This window comes from Monodelphis domestica, chromosome 4 (assembly GCF_027887165.1).
Source record: "Monodelphis domestica isolate mMonDom1 chromosome 4, mMonDom1.pri, whole genome shotgun sequence".
Taxonomy (NCBI): Eukaryota; Metazoa; Chordata; class Mammalia; order Didelphimorphia; family Didelphidae; genus Monodelphis; species Monodelphis domestica.
This window is the reverse complement of record NC_077230.1, coordinates 342,168,569-342,195,144: the sequence shown is the minus strand read 5'-3', so window position 1 is coordinate 342,195,144 and position 26,576 is coordinate 342,168,569. Positions and strand designations below refer to the sequence as shown.

General features: G+C 35.5%; 1 protein-coding gene across 11 annotated transcripts in view; it reads left to right on the top strand.

Moving 5' to 3' along the window:
- EMSY (EMSY transcriptional repressor, BRCA2 interacting) overlaps positions 1 to 26,576 on the top strand; it is a 107,647-nt gene that overhangs the window by 24,249 nt on the left and 56,822 nt on the right. For 5 of the 11 annotated variants that reach the window (XM_007490923.3, XM_007490922.3, XM_007490921.3 and 2 more), the window contains exons 5-12: positions 793 to 834; positions 4,942 to 5,117; positions 6,709 to 6,861; positions 8,379 to 8,638; positions 11,395 to 11,671; positions 21,773 to 22,027; positions 24,069 to 24,218; positions 26,242 to 26,415. In XM_007490923.3, coding sequence (XP_007490985.1) covers positions 793 to 834; positions 4,942 to 5,117; positions 6,709 to 6,861; positions 8,379 to 8,638; positions 11,395 to 11,671; positions 21,773 to 22,027; positions 24,069 to 24,218; positions 26,242 to 26,415 — 1,487 coding nt within the window. The remainder of the gene's footprint in view (positions 1 to 792; positions 835 to 4,941; positions 5,118 to 6,708; positions 6,862 to 8,378; positions 8,639 to 11,394; positions 11,672 to 21,772; positions 22,028 to 24,068; positions 24,219 to 26,241; positions 26,416 to 26,576) is intronic. The other 6 variants (XM_056794950.1, XM_056794948.1, XM_007490920.3 and 3 more) reach the window with 3 other exon arrangements.

The window sequence follows — 26,576 nt, the reverse complement described above, 5'->3', positions numbered from 1 at the left end:
ATAAGAGAGTGGGTGGCTCAGGTATGGTTTGACAAAACATTTGTAGGGGCTGCTGCTACCTGAAGAAAGAGCCACTCTGCAATGATTATTTAGGGCAGCAGAAATATGAAGTAATATACAAAAATTTAATTTGCACACAACTTTTATGAAGCTTATGTGTTTTACAGAGTGAGAAATGCTTATTGACATACATGTATTGTGTTTTTTAATCAATAATTTTAGTGTGAAAGCAAAGAAAAAAAATTAATTTACTACTATGTATTATAATGAGAGCCATTAAAATTTAAATTAGTTAGAAATATTGCCCTATAACCTTGATGACAATAATGGTGATTAACATTTTATAGATAGATAAACTGAGGCTCAGATTCTTGTGGTGATACTACTTTACTACATAGTAGTACTCTGAGGTTTTACTGTATTTCTTAGCCCTTTGAGGTATTTGAGAAGCATGCACTATATAAATTTTGAACATTTTTATTGGAGACATTTAGCATTTAATTGGCTCACTGATGTGGTTTTAGTATTCATATACTAATGTATTCCTTTCAAAGCTATAAACTTTTGAATTGGAATGTTTTTTCAAATAGTGATTAGTGAATTAGATTCTACTTTGAGAATGGGCAATAGGAAGATGATGTTATTATTAATGAAAAATTGCTTTCAGAGTCAAATAAAATGAGAATCTTGGTAGCATTGTTCTTGGACAACTAGTTGTTAAGTTGATGCATCAATTTCATACTTAAAGGATAACATTTATTTAGTCTCCTTTTCCTTTTTTCCCCCTCAAAGAATGAATTTATCCTTATATTTGGGTGAGAGACCAAGTTACAGGTATGCAAATAGGTTATTATTATTTCAGGCTTTTATTTGTTTTTATTTAAAAATTCAAAATTATAGCTCTCAATTATTCAGGGGCATATTTTCACTGTATGAATTAGTCAGGCCCCTTGCTTTTCCTTCTCCTTCCTTTTCCTCACCCCTTCTTTATGCTGACTACCTTTTAGCCATTTTGTTGCTTGGGAGTATCTTTAGTCAGAGGGTGGGAAGGGAGAGGAGTTGAAATTTAAATTAGTCAGTAGTCCTGGCAAAAGTTTGGTGGAGGAGGCAAAAATTACCAAAATATCATGGGTTTCTTTAATCTGTTTGACCTCTCCCTTTCCCTCCTCTCTACATTAGCATGGATAATTGAGAGTTGGCTTTTACCTGCCTTATGTTCCTTTTTCTTTGTTTTTCTCCCTTTCTGGTTTCTTTTCACACATAAATTTGACTTTTCTTTTTAAAGATTCTATTTTAGTATATACATATAAAACTCATGGGTGTTTAGTGCTTTTAATTTAGTGTTTTATATTGTAATACTAGCTTGCCCAGATGTGCTTTTCTAATGAATGGAAAGGATAAATGGCACTTGTGAAGGAGGAGAAGCTCCCTTCCCCCACTGTCTCCTCCCCCTTCCCTTAGAAGTGCCAGCAGAGCATACTGTAGCTCCTGCAGTTCTTCTTGAGATTACCTGCAGGAGGTCTCTATACCTCCTGAGGCTGAGAAAACAACCAGAGCTGGGAAGGAATGCAGCTGGGGAGACTTGCATTCATAGATTCCTCTCCTCAAGCCAGGAGGAATGGAGTAGGGTCAAGGAGAAACCAGAGAAGACTAGGCACAAAAGGAGAGGGTTTGGGAGGGAGGAGAGAGGAAGGAAGGGAAAGATGGGAAGGGAGAACTTCAATGGGTAGGGTTCTTGGAATCCAACAAAAGCCTCATTCGTGGCTCTAGAAATATCCAAGATATTTTCTATTGTTATCCCATTGCCATTTCTTAAGTTCATAAATGTTTGGATTGAATTTAATTGAAAGGCTATATTAGAACCTGTAAAGGATTTAGAACTAGAAGGGAATTTAGGAATCATCTAGCATAACTCCTTCATCTTATAAAAGGATAGAAGTATGCCAGAGAGATGCAGATACCTGTCTCAGATCACATAGTAAGTAGTAACAGAGCCAAGATTTTAATTCAGTTTCTCTAACTCTACATCCAGCCATCTTACTGGACTATGCTTAGTTACAGTAGTATGATTAGAAAACTTAGAATCTATGAGGCCAGTTCTAGCTAGCACTGATTCTAGGTAGATCAGAAATTCTTGGGGGATCTGGAATTTCTGTTGTTTCCTCCAGGTGCAGGGCATATACAAGGGTACATGTGAGGTATTTTTCAAGCATAGGGATTGTTTTGCTAATGTTCTTAATGTTTCAAGGCCCAGCAGGTCCAAGACCTTATTTTTTTTAACCCTTTGTGTTAGAATCACTTGCCCAGGGTCACACAGTTAGAAAGTGTCTGAGGTCAGATTTGAATTCAGCATCTCCAGTCTCCAGCTGACTGGCTCTGGATCTGAGCCACCTAACTGCCCTGAGGCCACAGACTTTTAAAATAGCTCTTTAAGATTAGCATTTATTTTATTTATGCTACCTCATTTAAACACTTATTGACATGCCTATAGTTTGTTGGGGTAGGCACTAGAGTGATTATCATTATTAGTCCATTTTACATATGAAAAAATTGATGCTAGAGAGGTTACCTGACTTGCTACTGAAATCCTATTCTAAATTCAGCTCATAAACCTAGTGAGGTAAACTGCCTCTGGTACATACCTGACAATTTCCTTGTGCATTTTTTCCTAACAAAGAGGGTCAGGGAATTTCTGTCAGCCACCTCTGGGATTTCTCTCAGTCCAGAACCCCTTGATTACATAAAGGATTATATATAGTGTCTCTTTATTGTTCCTTATAGCTGGGATCTTCTAGTGCCTCTGAACTTTTTACTTTAATACATTATTTGGATAACAAAATACAAATTATGCTTTTCATTCCCAAACAAATGTGAATTTCTCTCTGATGAATCTAAGTTTTACATGTCACTTGCCTAAAATCATTTTACTATTAAAAAACCATTTTTTGGCTATGTCTTCATCTTTTGGCTATGGCGGAAATATGTGGAGGATTTATGAATTCTTTGTCCAAGTTATAGTGCTGTTTTTTCTTTGAATTCATGCTCTTGGGCATTGACCACCATTTAATCAGTACATTAGGGATAAAAATCTGCTTTAAAAGGTAAGTGAAGAACAACCTTCTTTGTTGACTAATAATAAGAAAGTTGATAGATGACAATGTAATAAAATTAAAAGCTAAATAGTAGCAAATTGAAGGTATTTTAAACACCATGAAAAAAAGTAGAATAACTAATGGAATAGTTTTATATTTTTTTCATTTAGAAATAATCTATTACTTGTTCTTACTTCTCTTTGCTTTCATTCTCATTTAAATCTCTTCCTTCAAACAGAGATTAGACTTTATAGGTATAATTCATTACTTGAAAGTTCATTCATTCATACCCTTCTTTGTTAGGTGGGACTAATCTTAAAATGTTTCAGAGGAGATTTGCACACTTTCCCTTAGTGTAAATATTGAACTATTTTCAAGAAGCATTTCTCCTAAGCTTAGTTTTAATTTAAATGAAGCCCTTTTCATATTGTATGGGAATTCATTCTGGTCTGTAAAAGTGGATACCTGTTAGGTAACAATGTTCAAATCAATGTGAATGAAATGAAAGCTAAGTTAACTGGAAAATTTGAAAAACATATAGTTCCTATTTATGATTGTATATAGCAGTTCATTTTACCAGAATGTTGTATAGTTTTGTTATCAGTAGTGGAGAGGAGCTGTTTAAAATGAAGGCATCATTTCACTTCCATTTCTAAAACTTCAATGTTTTTGTACACTTTTATCAGGCATTGAAGAAACAAAGTATATACATAGACTTGGATTTTGTTTAGGCTATGTCTGTGAAATGTCTATTTTTGAAATGGGATCCAGAAAGACTGATGTGTGCAGTGAAAAGAGGCTTAACCTAATATTCATTGATTGCGGGTGGGCTCTAAACTTCAAGATTAGCCAGTAGCCAAAATCAGCTTGAAGAACCAAGTCAAGAGAAGTGACTCAGTTTCATTTGATACCCCTTTTCCTTATTTGAGTATTACTGGGAAGACATTTGCCAGAAAGATCCTTAGTGTATAACTAATTATGGTTTTTGCTTATTTCCATTTTGTTAGGTTTACCTAGAGTCAGCTTTGAACATGAAAAGGATAATATAATATGTGTGCATACACACACACACACAGCAGTCCTTCTTTGCCTCTCTGTACCTTGCCTTCTCAGTTATTGCCTCAGGGCAGGGGATCTTAACATTATTTGTGGCATAGACCCCTATGGCAGTCTGGTGAAGCCTGTTGGTTCTTTATCAGAATGATACTTTTTAACAAATTCATAATTGAGGGAAATGCTAAATTTCTGTTAATGTTAATGAAAGTAAAGATGTAATTTTTTTCTTATTCAAATTCACTGACCTCTTGAGACCTATCCACAGATACCATGTTAAGAACCCCCTGCTTTACCTTTTGCTATGGAAAGCTTACTTTGACAAAACTTGAAATAAGTTTAGTTTTTTATCAGCATCAATGAACATTCAATAAATATGATTTGGAAGCCAATTGTTACACTTTATTCGGTTAATTAAACCAAATTAGGAAGTTTTAATAATTCCTAAAAAAATTCATCATTAGTGATATCAAGTATAAAAAAAATCATTGGAGTCAATTTAGAGACTCAATCTTAAAAAAGGAAATAAATATAATAGGGTAACTTAAAAATTCATATTTGTATTCTGGATATGTTGAAGTTTAGTTTATAAAATTAAATTTGTAGGTTCCTAAGTAAAATGTAAAATAACTTCAAAACCTAATTATGGTCATTGGTTTTGGTATTGCTGCTTTAGAACAACTCTCTACTACACAGTAACTGTCTCACCTCAACAGTCATGTTTGGTTGGAAAATGTATAGTTTGCTTTTTTTAGCAATGGAGAACACTTGCAGTGGCCTCTTCTTTTTTGTTTAGTATGTCTGGACCCAATAGCTCTTCAGAATGGTCTATTGAAGGTCGTCGACTAGTACCACTGATGCCCCGGTTAGTTCCCCAAACTGCCTTCACTGTCACAGCTAATGCTGTTGCCAATGCAGCTATCCAGCACAATGCATCTCTTCCAGTGCCTGCAGAAACAGGAAGCAAAGAAGGTGAGAGGAGTAACATTTTTCCCAGGGAAGATGGTTTTAACTGTTTCCCTTTTCATTTTATGAAAATCTTATCTGCATTTCTAAATATTTTCCTCCACACTTTTAAAGGTTTTAAGATATAATGATGGATCAGCTTGATTTGGAAAAATGTGCTCAAGTTGGAATCATGCAGTTTGAAACTTTCCCCAAATAAAAGCCAGGAGAAGCAAATCACTTGCTACTTAAATAGCAGAAGTCTTTCTTGCAATGAGTTTTTTTTTTTTTTAAAGCAGTGCATACCTATGAGAATTTTATTTGATTCCTTCATTGGTAGCAAGGGGACAACAGTCATTTTGGCCACTATCATAAGGTTCTAGACTACTGGTCTTGCAAAATAAAGCTTAGTCTTAGTCTTCTGAAATCCGCTGTTTTTTTCCCACTGTGTCTCACTTTTGACCACTAAGCATGGCCTCTCTGATCAAAAGACTTTTTTAGTTGTGATTTATTATGGTAGTAAGAAATCCTTATAAAGATATATTCCTTAGACAGCCAACAATGATTCTCAGATTGAGTGTTCCTTTTTAGACATGATATGACATTTTGCTTATGGGAATGACCCTCAGAAATAAGTGCAGTTGCCAGATTACTTTAGGCAGCTATCTTTTCCTGCCTGATAGTAGAGAAGTGGGTGGTTTTTAATATTCATGTCAGGGTTTGGCTTAATGGCCAAAGGATAGATGTTTTTCAAGAGTGACATTTTCTAACGGTTTATCCCACTCTGGGGATGTCACCTTTCTGATACCATGTCAACCTTTTTGCATCCATTTCTTTGGGTAGCCAGCTCTGGGATTTGCTCTCTTGCCTCTAATTTATTCTCACTGTCAGATTGATAAGGAAGTTGAAAGTGGAAACCTCTTGTTTTGAAGTTCGAGTTCTAAGAGTTTCCTGATCACTTGCTTTGATACCACAGAACTGGGAACTTCTAAAAGATCTTGACCCAAGTTCTCCATTATTGTCAAATAAGAATTTGCCAGTTGCCTGGACATTTCAAAGCTTTGTCCATTGTTCCCTTAATGGCAGGCTACTATTGCTACTACAAAGAATACAGTAAAAATAAGCAATTTTACAGTAATGATAACAACAACTGCACAATTTATGTGATGCTTTAAGATTTATGAGCACATTCCTTACAATTTTGTGAGGTAGGGAGTATGAGAATTATTCTCTTATTTTACAGATGAGAAGTTTGAGACCCAGAGAACTGAAGTGACAGACTAAGAGTAACTATCAGAGCCAGGATTTGGATGCAATTCTCCCCCGAGTTCAATTCCAGTGCTCTTTACATTATGCCACCCTGCCTGTACTGCACATGAGTTAGCTGCTGCCTTATGCTTTCTCTTCCCCTCCCTTTCAGTGTGGTGGCTAATTGAGGCTTCCCAGAACAGAGGATATCTTTGGAGGGGGCAGGGAAGTACTGTCTAGCTTTTGATACCAATTACTGCTGATAAGCTTTTCTCATTGGCTTCTAGCTTAGTCATATTAATTGTTAAAATGGAAACCATAAAGATTCTGTGAGAGTTTATAAGATTTACTTTCTTCTTATTTGTTTTAGTAGTGGTTTGTTATTCCTATACGAGTACCACGTCAACCCCAACCTCCACCCCAGTTCCAAGTGGCAGCGTTGCAACGGTAAAGTCACCGAGACCTGCCAGTCCTGCCTCCAATGTAGTTGTTTTGCCAAGTGGAAGTACTGTTTATGTCAAAAGTAAGTGACCCTCATGGTGCCAAGGCTGTCTTAGAGTAAATCATTGGCCTGCTGTTTAGTGTTTTTGGGGAGCCTACCTCTGAACAGGGTCTTCCTGCAAGTACTTCTTAAGTAAAAATCTTATCATTAATGACATAGAATTACCACTTATACAAGTGACAAAGAATGTGCTTGTGACTTGCTTAATGTTTATTTCCTACAATGAATGCAGCCCTAATATTTATGAAACTATATTAAATTATGTAAGTTCTTAAAAACTGAATGCAGCTTTCTAGTCAGTTCCTCTTTATATTTCCAGTTGCCTATGAAATTTTTTTTTGCCATTTATTATCACATTGTAAAGTAGTTAGATTTTTAGTTGTATTAGCTTCTAATTGCTACTATGTGTTATTTTGCCTTAAATAACTGAAACAAATAATTCTCTGTTGCTCCTTGTTTAAAAGAGTACCGAGATTCTAATAAATATCACTATTTGGCAATTTGGCAATCTTTCAGAATCACAGCCTTAGGTGGTCCTGATTCTAGGTGAGGTTATTTCTAGCCATATAAAAATGAGAAGACTAGGGCGATATCTAAAGTTTTTTTTTTTCTTGAGCTAATTAGTATGCTTTTTTTTTTTGGTCTCTGCAAAGTAGTGCTCTAGGTGGGTTTAATAATTCTTACTTTGATTTTTGAAAAGTCTTTGCAAAAACAAGGGGATTATACTGAATAAAGAGAGACCAAGAATCTAGGACCCTTTGTTAAAATGAATTTGTTGGGGGGTGGGGAGGAATTAGTGTTAGCCACTTTAGTTTTTCTAATTGTTAAGTCCATTTTACTGTAGAGACCCATGTTTGAATATTTTTTTGAATTACCAATAGTATATGCATAGATTATAGAGAAGAAACAGTTCTGTCACACAAAGTAAGGTAGAAATAATGCCCCTCCCTCCTTGGGTCTCTTGAAGCATTTCGTTTGTACCCCTCCTATGCACTGCTTGCATTGTAATGGCTAGTTCACATTCCCATGATTTCTATCCACACCTCATCTTGTCTGCTACATTATAGTTGCCCTGGGATTAGCAACTTGTCTTATTTTGTATTTATATCCCCGTAAATAGCAAAAGCCTTGTATAAAATAGGAAATTAATAAAAGATTATTGACTCATTTAGTTTAGATAATTCAGAGTAAACTATGCATCCAGGAGTCACTGTTAGTATCAGCCATTGAGAGGCAGTATGTGTTGTAGTGGCTTAGAGCACTGGGCAGCCTGGGTTCTAGCCCTTCTCCCTCATGCTGGCTGTGTGACCCTGGATAAGTCACTTAGCCCCACAGGAGGGCCACTCTCTTAAGACTGAATTATATAAAAGTTGCTATCCTGGATTGGAAGGAGTTTTATCATTGGGGAGATCACTTCACCAATAAAATCACAGGTCTAGATAAAAAATGTCATTGGGAATCATAGAAAGTGTTTTTTGGTTAACAGGCAACACCTAGGGTCAGGATAACATTAATACCCTACTCTGGTCCCTTTTCAGGTGTTAGCTGTTCAGATGACGATGAAAAGCCCAGGAAAAGAAGACGAACAAATTCGTCTAGTTCTTCCCCTGTTGTTTTAAAGGAAGTTCCCAAGGCTGTCGTTCCTGTCTCTAAGACTATTACTGTGCCTGTAAGTGGCAGCCCCAAGATGAGCAATATCATGCAGAGCATTGCCAACTCCTTACCCCCCCACATGTCTCCTGTGAAAATCACCTTCACAAAGCCCTCCACTCAGACAACCAACACGACGACACAGAAGGTATGTAAGGGTCATTGAAAGCTGCCACAGTGCGGCTCCTCATTCTTTTTAGGCAGGCAATATTAGGTTAGTTTAATTAAAAACCTGGAATATGTGCATTTTCTCAACCTCATAATTTTGGGCATCAACTTTGTTACAGAGAAACTCAGTATTTGTTTGCTCAGAATAATTGTCATAGTTTCTGAAAGTGGAGAATTTTCCTTGCTTTATATTTTGAGATGTCCCTATTGCCTCCTTCACATATTCTCTTGACTTCTTCATCCATTTGAATGACTCCTCATTTCTTTGAATCTAATTCACATGCCATTTCTTCTATGAAACCTTCCATGATTTTGCCCCATTTGATAATGAGCTACCTTTCACATCCTTTAGCAGTTTAATCTTTTCCAACATACTCTCTTTGCCATGGTCAAGAAAGAAGGGAAAAACTATTGGTCACAGAAATCTTGAGTTCTTTGCTTTACATGATAGTGCACTGCTTTCCTTTATAGACTCAGAAAATTGAGAACTGGAGGTATCTTGTTCAGTCCCTTATTTTATATGTGAGGAAATGGAGGCCTAAAGAGAAGTTAAGTGTTGGATGTAGAATCAGAAAGATATGTGTTCTAATCTTATCCTGAATCCATGGGCATGGCCTTCATTTCCTCTCCTATAAAAATGAGGAAAAAAATATTTCTCCACCCCATAGTTATTGTGAGGGTTAAATGGATAAGATGTGTAAAGAACTTGGCAAACTTTAAATACTATATACTTGCTAACTAATAATAACTTGCCAAATAATAATTTAATTATTATGATCTTGTCCCCAGCGACCTGTGTATTAAGTAGCAGAGCTAGCATTTGAACTTGGTTCCAGGTTCAGTATTCTTTTTCTGCCCCTATATTGGGGACACTCTCCTTCATGATTAGAAGCCATGACCACCTGTGCTATACTAGGCTAGTCATCTGCTGATGATAGTTTTATGGGTCACATGATTTTTTTTTTTTAGCAACTCATTGTCAAGGAATGATGTTTTTCTAGAAAGTGAATCTTTTTTTTTTTAGTTCTAAAACTTTAAAGAACCATTTTAGATGAAAGCGTCAACAAAATAAATTGTGGGGGCAGCTGGGTGGCTCAGTGGATTGAGAGCCAGGCCTAGAGACTGGAGGTCCTAGGTTCAAATCTGGCCTCAGACACTTTCTAGCTAGGTGACCCTGGGGAAGTATCATATCCAACCTTGGCCTTTTAAAGAATTATTTTGGTAGCATCCATTGCCTAGCCCATACCACTCTTCTGCCTTGGAACCAATATACAGTGTTGATTCTAAGATGGAAGGTAAGGTTTTTATAAATAAATAAATTACATTTTGGGAGGTATGTCATTACTCAGAACAGGCTCCTACTATAGTTCTTGTAGTCTTAACATCTTAACATTGTGAAGAGTTTTAATTCATCATGCTTTTTATTAATTACTAGGTTTAGGGTCCTGTGTTTATCTAGGCATACAGGGGTCAAAAATAGTCCTTTCCTTTATGTAGCTGACAATCTAAATGAGAATATGTATAATTTAGTGTGATATGGTGGTATATAAAGTATTTGAAAAAAATGCTATAAGAAATATTGATTGACTGGAGGAGATGGGTGGTATCAGAGCCATACTTTATAGGAAAAATGAGGATTTCAATAAATGGAAATCTGAAAGACACAAGACTAACCTTTGTGATTGAATGGAATTTAGAGAAACAAAGTGAGATCTAAGACCAATCCAGGTTGGATATTAGTGGGATAGAGATAAATAGGATGAGAAAAGTCAATTAAAGCTAGATTGGTGGACCTAAGTGCCAGTCCAAGGAATTTGCATTTTGTCCCATCAGCAATACTGAATTCAGACCTGAAGAATTTGGAGCAGTGAATGTCATATCCAACCTTGGCCTTTTAGAGAATTATTTTGGTAACAGTGTGAAAGATGCCCTGAGAGGCAGGGAAAGCCAAATAGGAGACTGAAAACAGTCTAGATAGAGGTAAGGGTTTAGTTTTCCATTACATTCATATATCACAATTTGTTTATCCATTCTCCAAATAGATAGATATCCTCTTAGTTCCTATTTTTTTGTTACCATAAAAAGAGCTGCTTTAAATACACACACACACACACACACACACACATATACATCTAGAACTTTTTCCTCTTTCCTCTCTTTCTTCTGGGTATATAGACTTAGCGGTTTAGATGGATTGAAAGGCATGTACTATTTATTTTCATTCTCTTTTTATGTTTCCTTATATAGTTTGATCCAGGGGGTCTTAATCTTTTTTTGTGTGTCATTGACCCCTTTGGCAGCCTAGTAAAATCTATGAATCCCTTCTTAGAATGATCCTTTTAAATGCATGAAGTGAAACACATAGGATTATGTATTGGCCAAATGCTGACCAATATGAGTTATTACATGTATACATATTCAATAAATTAAGACACAGCATGATACAATAACTTAGAATTAGGTCTTTTTCAAGGTCTGACTTTAAAAGTCAAAAGGAATTTGGCTTTTGATATCTCTTGATTTTACTCTGATTCTCTAAATAGATACAAAACATTTTATAGAAAGGATCTCAGACGTTTTTGCTCTTGGGCCAGGGTATCATTGGTCCAGCATTAATTTTGTTCACTCTAAAACAAAATATTCTAGTTTTGTAATTGATTTTTAAACTGTATTTGCTAATTCATATTGTGATGTATTTTGAATGTGTGTGAAAAAATGAATTTTTTTCTTTTTTAGGTGATCATCGTGACTACATCACCAAGCTCAACCTTTGTACCCAACATTCTTTCGAAATCTCATAATTATGCTGCAGTCACTAAACTCGTTCCCACATCAGTCATTGCCTCCACAACTCAGAAGCAACCTGTGGTCATAACTGCTTCCCAGTCCTCTTTGGTCAGTAGCAGCAGCAGTGGCAGCAGTAGTTCCACTCCATCCCCCGTTCCTAATACCATTGCCGTAACAGTCGTGGTGTCCTCAACACCATCTGTGGTTATGTCAACAGTAGCACAAGGTGAGAGGAGACTTAATGTTCATTCGGCTTCATTACTACTAGTGTGGTGTAATGGGAGGAAGACTTACTTGGCATTTGAGGTGGTTTTCTTTTCATAGTAGATGGGGGAATAGATGAGCTGTTAAGTGAAGAGCATCTGCAGTTGAAAAATTTAAGATAGATTGTAAAATGTCAGAGTTGTAAGTGATCCCATAGATGTTGCATTTAGAGTTTCAGGACCCTATTGAAATCAGCTCATTCAACATGCTTTATCAAATTGGATCTGAGGCTCAAAGAATTGAAGCAATTTGTCTAAGGCCAAATGGATAAGAAGAGTTTGAGTCTTAGTCTTTTAACTCCAAATGTAGTGTTCTTCCCACTACATTGTCACAGTTTACCTTCCTGGCTTCTCATAGTTAACAGTCTTACTTGTCACAGACTTTCATGACTGTGTAGTACACAGGCTCTTAGGAAATTGTCTTTTGTGAATTACTTGTTAAATTTCATTACGGAAGACTTTAGGGAATGGTTCAAATTCTTCTTTTGTTAGTGATTTTATGAGTACATGAAAAACTGTGATTTCTTCAGTGTTGGAAGCTTCTGGTATGGGAATTCCCTTTATCAACCATACTGCAACCCACATAAGAGTTAGCAAATAGGTTCCAAGTAGTTAGCCTAAGTAACATAGTCATATAGTAACTTTTATTCCTAGACTGCTGACCTAGTAGAGGAAACAAAGCTGATATTGAGTCTCTGCAAATTGAGTTATCAATTGTGAAAAATAAGTAATTTGAAGTTTAGGGTAAGGGAGGTGGTATCTCATATCTATATATCTATATATCTATATATCTATCTCTATATCTCTATCTCTATCTATATCACTCTTGGTGGATAGGCAGATTATTGAAGTGAAAAGAACCCCAGATTTGGAGCAAAAAAGAATGAAATCTTGGTTCTGTCACCAGTTGATGTGACCTTTAAGCAAGTATACTTATTCTTTAGGCCTATTTCCCCATATAAAATGAAGAGTTTGGACTAATTAATCTTTGAGAACCTTTCCATTTCTAAATCCTGATCGTTAACTTCTATTTTCTTGGATATTTCTCTATGTTTTATCTGGTTGGATGATTTGGAAGTTTGCCTTGGTTGGATTACTGAGATACTTGATATGGTTAGAGGTGAGAGATGCCAAATAGAAGTGTTACTTATATTTGATAACCTTAAAAAAAAAAAAGAAAAGAAAATCTCAGTTTCAACTTTAAATTCAGCTCAGGCCTGAATGTTAACATTCACTTTGCAGAGAAAATTGAGATTGTTCATTGCTCTGTACTTTAAAAATTCTACATTTCCCCTCTTTCTTTTATTTTGCTCTAGTCTCTCAGGAAAGGATGATACTTCTCTCTGCCAAGATCACCTTCACTATCTGCGCTCTTGACTCCCTCTTGTCTTCTTTTTATGACTTTTATTTCAATTAATAGATATTTTTTTCTCCCTCCTTTCCTACTCTTACCGTTTGAAGAACAAAAGCAAAAACCCTTATAGAATTATAGATAGTCAATAAATAAAAAGCCTCTATTGGCCATATCCAAAATGTGTATCTCATTCCATCTCTTGAGTCCAGCAACCCTCTGTCTGGAGCTAGGACTATCTGAAATTATGTCAATCATTGCATTGATCACAGTTCTTAAGACTTCCATAGTTATTTATCTTTGTTCTCTTCTTTATAATGTTTCTGTATAAATCGTTCTCTTGATTCTGCTTACTTCATTCTGCATCAGTTCATGTAAGTCATCCCAAGTTTCTCTGAAACCATCCTTTTTTTTTTATATAATTTCTTACAACACAATAGTATTCCATTCCATTTGTATACCATTATTTGTTCAGCCTTTCCCCAATCATGGAGCACCTTGTTTTTTTCTAGTTGTTTGACACCACCAAAAGAATTGCTATAAATATTTTGTTCATATGGGTTCTTTTCCTCCTTTTTTTGAGCTCTTTAGTGGCATAGGTCTGTTAGTGGCACTCTTGGGTTAAGAAGTATGTGAATGGTTGGACCAATTTACAGCTCTACTAACGGTCTAATGTGCCCATTTTCTTACTGCCCCTTTAATATTTATTGTCTAACTTTTTTGGTCAATTCTACCAATCTGAGAAGTACAAGATAGCACCTCAATGTTGCTTTAATTTGCATTTCTCAAATTTTTAGTGATTTAGATCATTTTTTCATATTGCTGTTGATAGGTCCCTAATGTCTCAAGGATAAAAAAATAAAATCCTCAGTTTGGTATGTAAAACTGTTCATTGTTTGACTCTAGCTTTACTTTTCAGGCTCATTTGACCTTGTTGCCCTTCATAAACTGTAAAGTATAACTAAACTGGTCATTTAACAGTTTCTAAACTCGTGCTCTTCTTTTTGTGCCTTTAGAAGACTGACCTTGATACTGTAAAGATTAAAATTTATGGAATATGGGGAGACTGAGGCGGGTAGAAATTAGTTTCTCTCTGCAAGGAGTATTATATTTTTTAGAGGTTTATTAAAGGTTAAAGATTAAGAATATACAAGTAAGAAACATGTGCCTAGGCCAGAGGCCTAGACAAAATAACCTCACATCATGGAAGAGACGCCTCTGCTCCAAAACGGAAGTCCAAAAAAAAGCCAAGACCCCTTCAAAAGCCTTTGAATCCGCTTAAATACCTTCTCGATCTCGGCCCAGGTGAGATTACAAGGCATTCTGGGGAAGTGGAGCAAAGGCTCATGGGGATTGTAGTCCTGTATTCGAGTCTATTTTTTACAATACCTATCACCTCTTCCCCTCTACTGATGAGAAGCTTCACTGGCTTCACAATTTGGTTTTGGTGATACCTCCTCTGAGAAGCCTTCCTTGATTCCCTCAGTTGTTAGTGCTGTCACTGTCCTCAAAAACTATCTTGTTTTTATTTAACTTTGCATATATTGTATCTCTTTAGCAGAATGCAAACATCTTCAGGACAGATACTGTTTATTTTTTGTCTTTTTTTTTTTACCCTCTCAATGTCTTGAATATAGTAGGTGCTCAGTATAGGTTTATAGAATTGAGACCCTTATTTGGAAGAGTATTAGATTTAATGACACTTCACTTGTATGAGATACTGGATGAAATAGGCAAGGGCTTGTAAATTTTTTTGATTTGAAGATTTTTTTTTTTAATCTAGGGTTTGTCTTATAAAATGGCATGTATTATTTAGTTTAACTTTGAGTTAGTGTTTACTATGTTTAAAGGACTGATAGGTGTGGCAGTTAATACAGTATAGATAAGTTGTGTTTTTTACATTCATTTTCTATGTTTGTATGTAAGACATCGCATAGAAAATGAAATATACAATATTAGATGTTATTTTTCCAGTCTTTCACTCATGTTTTGGTTTCACATTCTTCAACAATATATTGTCATACTCCTCAATCTTTTTTTCTTTCCCCCATAGAGTCTGTTCCCCATTTCTATAAAGAATTCACTCTTCATTTCTGCTTTTTCAAAATCCTTCCTGGTACCACAACCTCTGAATGACTGATTGATTCCTTGATTCCTCTCATTTAACGTTGTCTTCTCTCTTCAAATTTCCCTGAACCTTTTGTGGGAATCTCTTCTTTGTTGCCATCCTAATCTACTTTTTATTATACTTATATGCATTTGGCTCCCCCCCCCCCGAAAAATTTTAGCTTCCTGAGGGAAGAGAATGGCATTTTAAAAAATTGTCATCTCTGGTACCTAGCATTTAGTAGCATCTTAATGTTTATTGAATTGCAAAATGAGTGATGTGTGTGGTTCATTTATTGTTCATCTCATCTAGTTCCTCATCTTACAGATGAAGGAACTATGGTATAGTGAGATTTATGTTACTTGTTAAGGGTCCACAGATCTAGTATGTAGCTGCATCAGCATCTAAAAGAAGGTATCATTACTGCCCCAGTCCCATCTCTAAGTACATTAAATTTCCCACTGTATGGAGCTCTGATAGAAGGCAAGGAAAGCTTTGTGAATAAGGTAACAATTGAGTTAGGCTTGAAAGGATAGACAGGAATTTAGCAGACAGAGAGAGGGAGGACATTAGATCATTATTTCTGCTTAGGCTACTAATTAATTAGGAAAGTGCCAGTATTTTGAGAATGGCTTCATTAACACTCAATGATTAGGAGAACAGTGTTAGAAAGGAACTGGTACTAAGATATTGCTTCCTTTATCTATAGTTACTTTGGCAGGTTCTTTGAGGTTACTTGTCATTAATTGCTTCTTAATTCTACCAAATATCTCAATTAGTGTCAGAAGAAGTGGATCTTAATTATTCTTTTAAAATACTTCTAATGTAGTCCTTTTTGTCCCTTGAACAAATAAAGGGGAAAACAAATAATCTTGCTAAGTTGACCCACAAGTAATGGACTAAAAAAAGACACTTCTAAATAACTCATTCTAAATAAAGAATATCAGTTAAATATCAGTTCCATTGTTTTCTTTTGTGAGCATACTTCAAGTTTGATTTCTCAGAATTGACTGTGAAAGGGAAAGAAAGTAACTGGTTCCCACCTGGCTGTCTCCAGTATTATTCTTAATGTGAACTGTCATTCGTTGGGACATTTTGCCCTTCATTTCTTATCACAGTTTGTTACAATATGTCCATCTATCAGAAAGAAAGGAAACACTTTATATTACTCTTCTTCCAAGAATGATATTATTCTTTTGGTTCTAGCAGGTGTTTTTTATAGGGGGTTTATAGGATATTCTCATGGAGAAATGAATATTCCAGGCCTATATTTTTCATTTATATTTTGCCAAGAAAGAGGTATCATTTCAGGTCTCTCTAGGGACTCCTGGGAATTTCCATATCATCTTTGTCCTTTAATTTTTAATGCCTTTGTATCTCAATGATCCTTTGTTTAGCATAGAATAACTGGATGCTGCTGTTTGTCCTTGCTTATTATGCCACAACCTAAAACAAAACGTTCATGGAGACTTTTGGAGAAGTACTACAATTTTAATTTTGATATCCATGGAACATTTTAATATATAAAAGAATGCTATCAACTTTATTTTAGAGTGAAAAGATGCTAAGGGAAATCATATAATCTGCAATCTAAAAACATCATATTTTATAAGCATATTTTAGTATTTCAAGGAATCAAAATTTTTTCCACTGATGCATATTGCAAATACCCCTCCCCTTTTTTATTTTTACAGTAGTTATATGGCATGTGAGTAGTTGTGGCCAACAATTTTATCTCTTTGTTGTCTAATCTGTGATGCTAAACTTCTCCACATGTAGCCAGACTTCTCCTTAAGTAATAGATGCAAGTCCAAAGCAAGGTTCATACTAGAAACCCTTTTGACTTGATATGACCTTTCTGGACTTTAACACAGTTGGCATAACCTTTTAAAATTCAATGATTGTGGTTTGCATAAAATAAAAGTAATCATTAGAGATGATTTAATTAGTTCCTAAACCATAGTGAGCTATCAGAAGAGGACGTATCGTATCTGGAGAATATGTTTTACAGAGGTGTTTGATTCCTTCCTTTTTTCTCCAGAATACCCATGCAGTCCTAGATAGTCTAATTCCATTGTTAGGGCTAAACCTTGATTTAACTTCTATTCTTTGTTAAAAATAATCCATTCTTGGGGGCAACTGGGTAGCTCAGTGGATTGGGAGCCAGGCCTAGAGACGGGAGGTCCTAGGTTCAAATCTGGTCTCAGACACTTCCCAGAAATGTGACCCTGGGCAAGTCACTTGACCCCCATTGCCTAGCCCTTACCACTCTTCTGCCTTGGAGCCAATACACAGTATTGACTCCAAGACAGAAGGTAAGGGTTTATTTAAAAAAAAAAAATCCATTCTTGAGTTATTTATAACCATGATGACATTTCTCTTCTTCAATTAAATTTGCTTCACAATTAAGTTCACTTTACCTTTGACCTTTGCGATTTTATTTTTTCATTCTTTTTCTTGAAAATTATGTTGGTTTCCTGCATTATGCTTCCACATTCCTGTTTCACCCTTTCTATCTAGCCACTAGTATTCTTTTGTTCTTTCAAGAAGTTTCTTTTCTTTTTTAAATAAAAACCCATTTTTAAGTATATATATTTTAATTTTTTATTTAGTTAATTAATTTAGAATACTTTTCTATGTTTATGTGATTCATATTCTTTCCTTCCCTTTCTCTCTCCTCCCTCCTGGAGCCAACAAGCAATTCCACTGGATTTTACATGTATCATTGTTCAAAGCTTATTTCCATATTATTAGTATTTGTAATAGAGTGATCATTTAAAGCCAATATCCTCAATCATATACCCATCGAATCATGTGATTAATCATATCCTTTTCTTCTTCATTTCTACTCCCACAGTTCTTTCTCTGGATGTGGATAGCATTTTTTCTTATATAAGTCCTTCAGAATTGTCTTGGATCATTTGCATTAGTATTCTTTTTTCATTTACTAACCTCATGTCATCCTCTCTTTAATTTCTACCACTCTACTTTCACTTATATTTTATTCTATTCAGGTTGAACTTGCTTCCTCTTTTTTGTTCCTGCTCCCTGCTCAAAGCAATTTATTCCTGAGATGCTTTTTCTTCTTGTTTTCCTAGCTTTAAAGGTTGTGTAGGAATTCTTAAATCAGTGTGAATATCTATATAGTTGTTAAGCCCAATGGACCCTGATATACCTTTTAACTAATCTTATGTAATATTATGACATTTTACATTTTGTGTACTCGTCAAGCATCGAGAGCTTTTGTCAGTAGTAATTTACATTCATAGTTGTGATTTGTTTTTTTCCCCTTAATTCAGTTACATAATTATTATATACTTAATGTTTGTTTTCATGTAGGTTTTGTTTTATTTTTGGCTCTATTCAGGTCTATTCTTTCTCTAGATTCATTAGTCCAAAACGAAAAATTTCAGATGTATCCAAAGCTACCCCTTTACCAAGAAGTATAATCCCAATGGACATGAGATAATTTTGTTTGGCCCAGTAGCATATGTAGAGGAGCTAGTAGGATTTTGGCCCTGAGTTGTATAGTAAAAATCTTTGAACTTTTTATGGGTAGTTCTCAAAGTGTTAATAAACCATTTAAGCTCACTTGAAAAATGATTAAGTAGATGCATTTATATAAGATTATGTTGTTTGGTAGACTTTTTCAGACTGAATATAATGTTATAATTTCAGGTTTTGCCTGCTTTTACATTATACTATATGTTCATTTTTGATTAGCTTGACTCTAAGCTGCTTTCTTGACTTTTGAAGTGTATGTTGAAAAATACTCCTGTGAATTCTAAAAGAAATTTTATGTGAATAAGGTTTTCATTAAAATCTAAAAGCCACAAAGAAAAAAAGAATAAACATTCAAATTGTGGAATATAAATATTACATAAAATAGCATAAAATAAGTTAGCATTAAATGAAATGACAGATAATATACATTTGTCATGGTAAATATTCGTGAACTTATTTTCTTAGCGTGTTGAGGATTAAAGAACTAGTATGTTTTATTATTTGCTTTTTTTGATACAGATTATGAATTTGCTTTTTGAAATTCCAAAGTGTAACATTTCAGAATATACATTCACAATAGGATCCAAAGACTAGATCTATACAGTAACTTACATTTGATTGTCTACTTTGATGTTATATTGAGAAAAATGAAAAATTACTATTGTGGTTTGCTGATAGTCAATATGAAGAAGACCTCACTATTTAATTTATTACTTAATTGTCATTTTTATCAGTTTGTACTCTTAAATTCCTTTTTTTTTTCCCTCTTGCTGTTAGAAGACTATCCTCATCAACCATTAAGGTGGTTAATTGAATATAAGAGAGAGATTATGGCATAGTGAGTAGAGAGCTGGCTCCAGAGTCAGCGTGACCTGGGTTAGGTCCTACCTCTGACTCAACCTGGCTGTGTGACCCTGGGCAAGCTACTTAATCTCTTTGGGCTCTCGGGCAACTCTCCAAGGTTGTAAGTTGCAGAACAGTTTCAGTCTTGTGTTGGTAGAGAGACTTTCCTCCTCAAGAACTTCCTAAAGCCATTATTGAAATGAAAGTTACAAACCCTCCTCCTCTCCTCCTCCCAGCATAAGCCCTTAATATGACATAGATATTCAGAAAAGCTAATGCCTTCTTGGGCTATAGTCAGAGAGGACATAAAGAATATCGATTTCACTTTACTTTGCTATGATCAGACCTTATGGTGTTCTGTATGGGGATCACATTTTAGAGGGAAGTTGACACACTCCCAGAAATATATGCAGAGAAGATTGTGAGGTGGGTTGAAACCATTGAAGAGGAGGACCAGTTAAAGGGTTTGGGACTATTTAGCCTGGAGGAGAAAAGTCTATCTGCTCATGTGCGTATATATATGTGTGGTGGAGGGAGATGATTATAATCAACAAGCATTTTTTAGGCACCTACAATATGCTAGGCACTGTACGAGGCACTGAGGTAAGTCTGTATAGTCTGTTGGGGAAGACAGTACACACATAAACACAAAATAGAGTAGAATTGGAGGGCACTAACAGTGGGGAAACTTGGAAATTTTTCATGTAGAAGCTTATGCAGCTCTTAAAATGAGTGATTTTATGAGGTAGCAGTGAGAAAAGAGGACATCCCAGGTAAGAGGTAGCCAGTGCAGAAGCACAGTTAACTTCAGGTTATCATTATATATTTGAAAGGCTGCCTTGATGGAGCTGGGAATGGACAGGGTAACTGATTTGGTCTCAGTATATGGAAGAGTTATGGAATAGTCTAGCTCATGAGGTAGTGAGTCTTCCATTTAAATATTTAGCCCTTGGAGCTATTCAGTCAGAGGCCCAGGATTCTCAAATCTATTTATCCTGCCCTAACTTCTCTACTGACTGCAAATCTAAAATCTCTAACTGTCTATGGAATCTTAACCAGTAGACATCTTAAACTCAAAATTTCCAGACCAAATACACTTTTCCCCCTAAAGTACTCTTACCCCCCACCTTCCCTATTACTGTTAAGGGCAACACCATTTAGTCCTTTGGGCTCAAAACTTAGGTGCCATCCTTGACTTCTCACTCTCATCCCCTGTATCCATTCTGTTGCTAAGGCCTGTCAATTCCATCTTTACAACATTTCTGGAGTATATGAATACATCCTTATGCTGATGCTGTCAAACTCTGCCCTTGCCCTTTACAGGCACTCTTTTCCTCATGCCTAGACTATGGCAAGAGCCTGCTGGTGAATTAACCTGCTTCTCCCCACTCAGTCTATGTCCCATTCAGCTACTCAAGTGATTTTGACAAAAATTAAGTCCAAATTAAAATTCAAATGTCTCCCTATCACCTCCAGAATCAAATACAAAATCCTCTTTTTGACGTCAAAGCCCTTCATAACCTAGCTGCCCCCCCTCCCCCGCAACACCTTTTCCATTCTTCTTACACCTTAGTCCCTGCCACATACTCTTTGATCTAATGATACTGCTCTTCCATGAAAGAAACACTCTATCTTCAGACTCAAGCAATTTCTCTGTCTGGCCCTTATGCCTGAAATGCTCTCATTCTTTCACCTCCTTGGCTTCTTTTACATCCCAACTAAAATCCCTTCTTGTACAAGAAGCCTTCTTCAATCCTTAATTTTAGTAACTTCTTTTATTAACTTACTTATTTATTCTGTATATAGCTTGTTTTGTACATATTTGTATGTTGTCTCCCCCATTAAACTATGAGATCCTTGAAGGTAGGGACCAGTTTTTGCCTTTTTGTGTCTCTAATCCTTAGCACAGTGCCTGGCACATAGTAAGTGCTTAATAAATGTTTATTGACTTGCTGAGAGACTAGATACCACTTTAGGGAGCTGTAGGAGGAACTCGTGATGGAGGGATTGGATCTGAGAAGTTACCTAATCTAACTTCTAATAAAGAAATTCTGTGAATTTCATGATTGCTTTCCCTTTTCTAACAAACACACAAAGAATAGAAGAAGTGACTGAAATATCTATCTGATATTTTGCTTGTTTCTTTTTTTTTTGATTTACCAAATCTACAGCAAATGGTTTTCCTGTCACCATACCCAGGTATAATTTGTACCTTTTTTATTCTGAAATCCTTTTTATCTTCTTCTTGTTCTTTTACAGGGGTATCCACATCAGCAATTAAGGTGGCATCAACCAGACTTCCTTCCCCTAAAAGCTTGGTGGCCACCCCTACTCAAATTCTAGCACAATTCCCTAAACAACATCAACAGTCCCCAAAACAGCAACTACATCAAGTTCAGCAACAGACCCAGCAGCAGTTGGCCCCTCCCACAGCAATATCTCATCAGCAACAGCCCCAGCAGTCTCAGTTACCACCTGGCATCAAACCCACCATCCAAATCAAACAGGAATCAGGTAACTGGAGAAGAATTCTGAGATGTTAACACAAATCCAAGGCATTCCTAGTTGTTTTGGAAACCAGGGATAGTTTCCAAATTCAAATTACAGTTGTTAAATCTTAATGCCAGAGAATATAGTAGAGTGGATATTTTACTGCTAATGAATATTCTAGAGATCTTATGGTTTACAAAGTTGTGGAAAGAGGTTGGCAGTATCTATAACTTGGCAGGGCAGAGCAGTGCTTTACAGATTCCATGGTGGGAAAGTCAATAATTTTCAGATGATCTATAGAAAACCTTTTTAGTGTTAAGTTTTGTCCTAGTGTCCCATAGCTTAAATGTTTTGAAATTAAATAGCTTCCTTGGATGGAAAAGTTACAAGCAATACCAGGGTTTTTGACTTTATTTCTTTGAATGTGTTAAAGCACACTTGAAATTATTATCTTTTGATTGGTGAAAAGAGATCCTAGTATCCACATGATTGGTTAATGAATAATGCTTCATATTTCTGCAATATTGTAATTGTTAAGGCTTGGTTTGGTCTTTTTTCTGAACCATCTTTGGAATTCATCCATGAGAAAATAACTGAAAGATAATTCTTTTCCACAACCTCATTATTTAGGTGTTTCTAACAAGTTAAGAAGATTGAGTCAGAATTCTTTAGATGCCATGAAACAATTTTAACATCACTTTGTTTACAGGGAAATGAAGTCTATTAAATAAGTGGAGATTTCTTCCTTTCTACTTAGTCAACTTAAGTCACTTCCCCTAAAAAGTAATACAATTCTAAGCTTTCCACAGCAATACATTCCTCTTGTGATTTTAATGTTTGTGGAACAGATCTTAATGTTAATTTTATTCTTAGTGATAAGTTTTAGTTTTATGACTAATATACATTATTATAAATAAGTCCCCTCAGTTGATTTTTAATTTGAATTCACTGAAGCCCTCTTATTCTATGCTCTATATTTCTTATAGTGGTAGCCCTAAGGTATAATACTGGATCTGGCAGGTTCTGCCAGATTAGAAGGAAAAATGTGTAGGGTATGGGGTTGGTGATGGACTCTATGTCTGCTGGGGACCAGCCTAGCTCACTTAAGAGAGGATCATCACCAGATTGGCTATAGGGGAAGGAGTTTTTCAGGTAATACCAACTCTGAGATATAGAGGCATTGCAATCTACCTCAAGATTCTATGTCTTTCTAGCATTAAATATAAATATTTAAATTCAATAAATATATTTATGAAGACACTTCAGTAGCTCTTTGATTTCCCTGTGTGGTTACTCCTGAAGAAGTTCAGTGTGATATCTTAGGCCAGTCTTCTACCTGCCAGTCCTGAGCCAGGTAAGTTCTCAGACTGCAGGCACACCAGGTCATCATTGGCCTCTACTTGAAGTCTTTTCACCTCAGCAGAGGTATACTTTCTGGGTATCATCCTAGAGAAAATAGGACCACCTCCATAACATAAGTAGGCACCAAGTTCAGACTGTAGAAGAGGAGTCTTTCTAGTGCTGGAATTGATAGGCTGACACCTACAAAATGGAATATTTAAATGATTTTAGAATTTATTTCAGTGATAAGGAGATTGATGTTAGTGTTTCAATAAAAGAGTTGTAAATTTTTTTAAACTCCCATTTCTTTTACTTTGTTTTTGACTGCTCATCATTTTTCTTATCTCAGGCTTTTAGTATGAGACTTGTCACATAAAACAACTGTCTACAGATTATTCCCCAGGAAAAGCCATTTCTAGTTATTAGCCTGATAATTCATTTGATCTAAATAAGAAATAAGAAGACTTAAGTACATTAAGGCAGGAATAAAGAGAAAAATTATTTCTCCTTTGCTTAAATACTTAGTGACTTGTTTTTTTCAGGGATATGGGGTCAGAAGAAGAGAAGCTGAAAACCTGTTATAAATTTAGAGTAAGAGGCTAACCTAATATGCTTAATTAAGGTTGAAACAAATATGTGAAACTATTGCCCTCTTAGGTCCATGTGAAGAAAATGTTACAGAAATTTTGAAAAATATGTGATAAATATATTTCTTCTTTCATAGGTGTTAAAATCATCACTCAGCAAGTTCAGCCAAGTAAAATCCTCCCTAAACCAGTCACAGCAACACTGCCCACTAGTAGCAATTCACCTATTATGGTGGTGAGCAGCAATGGGGCAATTATGACAACTAAACTGGTTACCACTCCTACTGGTAAGTCTTGAGTCTGATTTCATTAGACCACTTACATTATTTAACTTATTAGGAAATTAAATATAGTCTAGTTATTATTTTTATTATTTATTTTTATTCTATTATTATTTATTATTATATTTCTTAGTAGTAGTTCTACTACTAGCAAGAGGTGGCTTAGTGTAATGGAAGGAGTCCTAGACCAAGATCAGAAGGCATCAGCCATAGCCTTGCCTTTGCTGCTTTCCATCTTCATGACTTTGGACAAGTTACTTCACTCCTTAAGCTGTAGCTTCCTTTGTAAAATGATCGAGTTGGACTAGATCTTTTTGAAGCTCTAACTTTCTCTGATTCTGACTATAAATGTTGGATAAAAACCATTGCCTGTGTGATTTTCTCAGTAAAAGTAATGTGAAATTTTAGTTAAAATCTCATCTTTCTTATTGAAGTCTCCTATTGAACATTTGTAACCCCCATTCTTTCAATTGACCCAAATCACATTTCTAGAAAGAACAACATAAGATAGATTTAAGTATGGGGTATGATTGATGAGTCATCATTATTTCCTTTCTCACTCTCATTTAGACTGATTTGTCAAATTAAGTGGTATTTAATCCTGATGTCTCCATTTAAAATGTCATTTAAATTTGATTGGAACTAATTTAACTTTGTATTAAAATCTTTTATTGGATGCATTAAACAGCTTTCCTTTTTAAAAGTAAAGATTAATTATAGCTAGTGTCCTTGTTTATTTGTACTTAATGTTAGGAAAATGAATTCTTATGTGTGTTGGGTTGGCAAGAACCTATACTAAGCAGATCTCATTGACTCTAAATCCTTGTACAATGGATTTTTTGTTTTTAAACTATTACCTTCAGTCTTAGAATCAGGTGAATGGGGTACATCTAGTTTATAATTAAATTTAACAAATATTTATTAAGTACCAACTTAATACAATACCCCTACAATGAAAAACCGCATAGTTCATACCTCCAGAGTCTAAAATCTTTATTGGTATTTAATAAAAAAGTAGGTATTTCCATATACATAGTAGAATAGAAAAAAGATTGGTACATAAAACTTTAGATCTCTATCATTTAAAGTTTGCTTTTCTTTTAAAGTATATAATAAGTTCAGTCTGTAGCTTTTGGATATATCCTGCTTGCTTGTGCTTCTTTCTGGCATTTCTTTTGTTTGCATTTTTAAAAGCTGCTGCTATGAATTGCTTTCCTTTTCTTTCTTTTTTTTTTACTATCTTCCCCTGCTCTGTCATACCTACTCCACTGGCAAAAAGACCTTGTAACAAATATGTATATTCATGTAAAATTAATTCCCATGTTGGCTGTGTCAAAGAATGTATGTCTATTGCTGCTCCTTGCATCTTTTTTTCTCTTTGTCAAGAGGTGGGTAGCAAGCTTCATCCTCAGTCCTCTAGAATCATAGCTAGATAGATCTTAAAATTTAATTGGGAGAGGGGAGCAGCTAAGGGAGTCAATGGTGGTTAGAGAACCAGGCCTATAGATGGGAGGACCTGGATTTAGATCTGGCTTCAGACATGTCGTAGCTGTGTGACCCTGAGCAAGTCCCTTAATCCTCATTGTGTAACCCTTATCACACTTTTGCCATGCAACCAATACACAATATTGATTCTAAGATGGAAAGTAAGGGTTTAAAAAGAAAATCTAATGCCAGGGGATATGGTATGTATAATTGAAGGTAGAGATAGTAGCAAAGGAAACACACAGACAAAATGATCTAAAAAATTATTAGGAGAAAGAGGGAGTTTAGGGAAGGCTTTGTGGAAGAGGTAGCCCTGAAATTAGGCCCAGAAAAAAAGGCAAAATATTTTAGCAGGTGAAAATTAGGGAAAATGTTTGTTCTTAGGAGAAATACGCTGTGCTAATGCACAGAAGTGTGAGAGAATAGAATGAAATTAGGGAGCAATAAGTAGTTTAGCTTGGTTAAAATTTAATGTGTTTGGATAGTACAAGTAATTTCTTTATAACTAATGCCAGGTCTCTGTTCTGTTTTTCTCTTTATATAGGTACACAGGCAACCTACACTCGACCAACAGTTAGCCCTTCAATAGGGGCTCGAATGACTGCTACCCCTGGAGCTGCTACCTATGTGAAAACCACCAGTGGCAGCATCATTACAGTAGTACCCAAATCATTAGCTACCTTGGGGGGCAAGATAATTAGCAGTAACATAGTCTCTGGTAGGTATATATTATATGTTCTGACATGAGTATATGTTACCCCACACCATATGAAAAAAGCATTTTGTTTTCAAATGAATTGAGTCCTTTCACTAGTTCATTGTATGACCTAGGGCAAGATCCTTCTCTCTGAGTCTTAGCTTGTAAAATAAGAGGAGGTT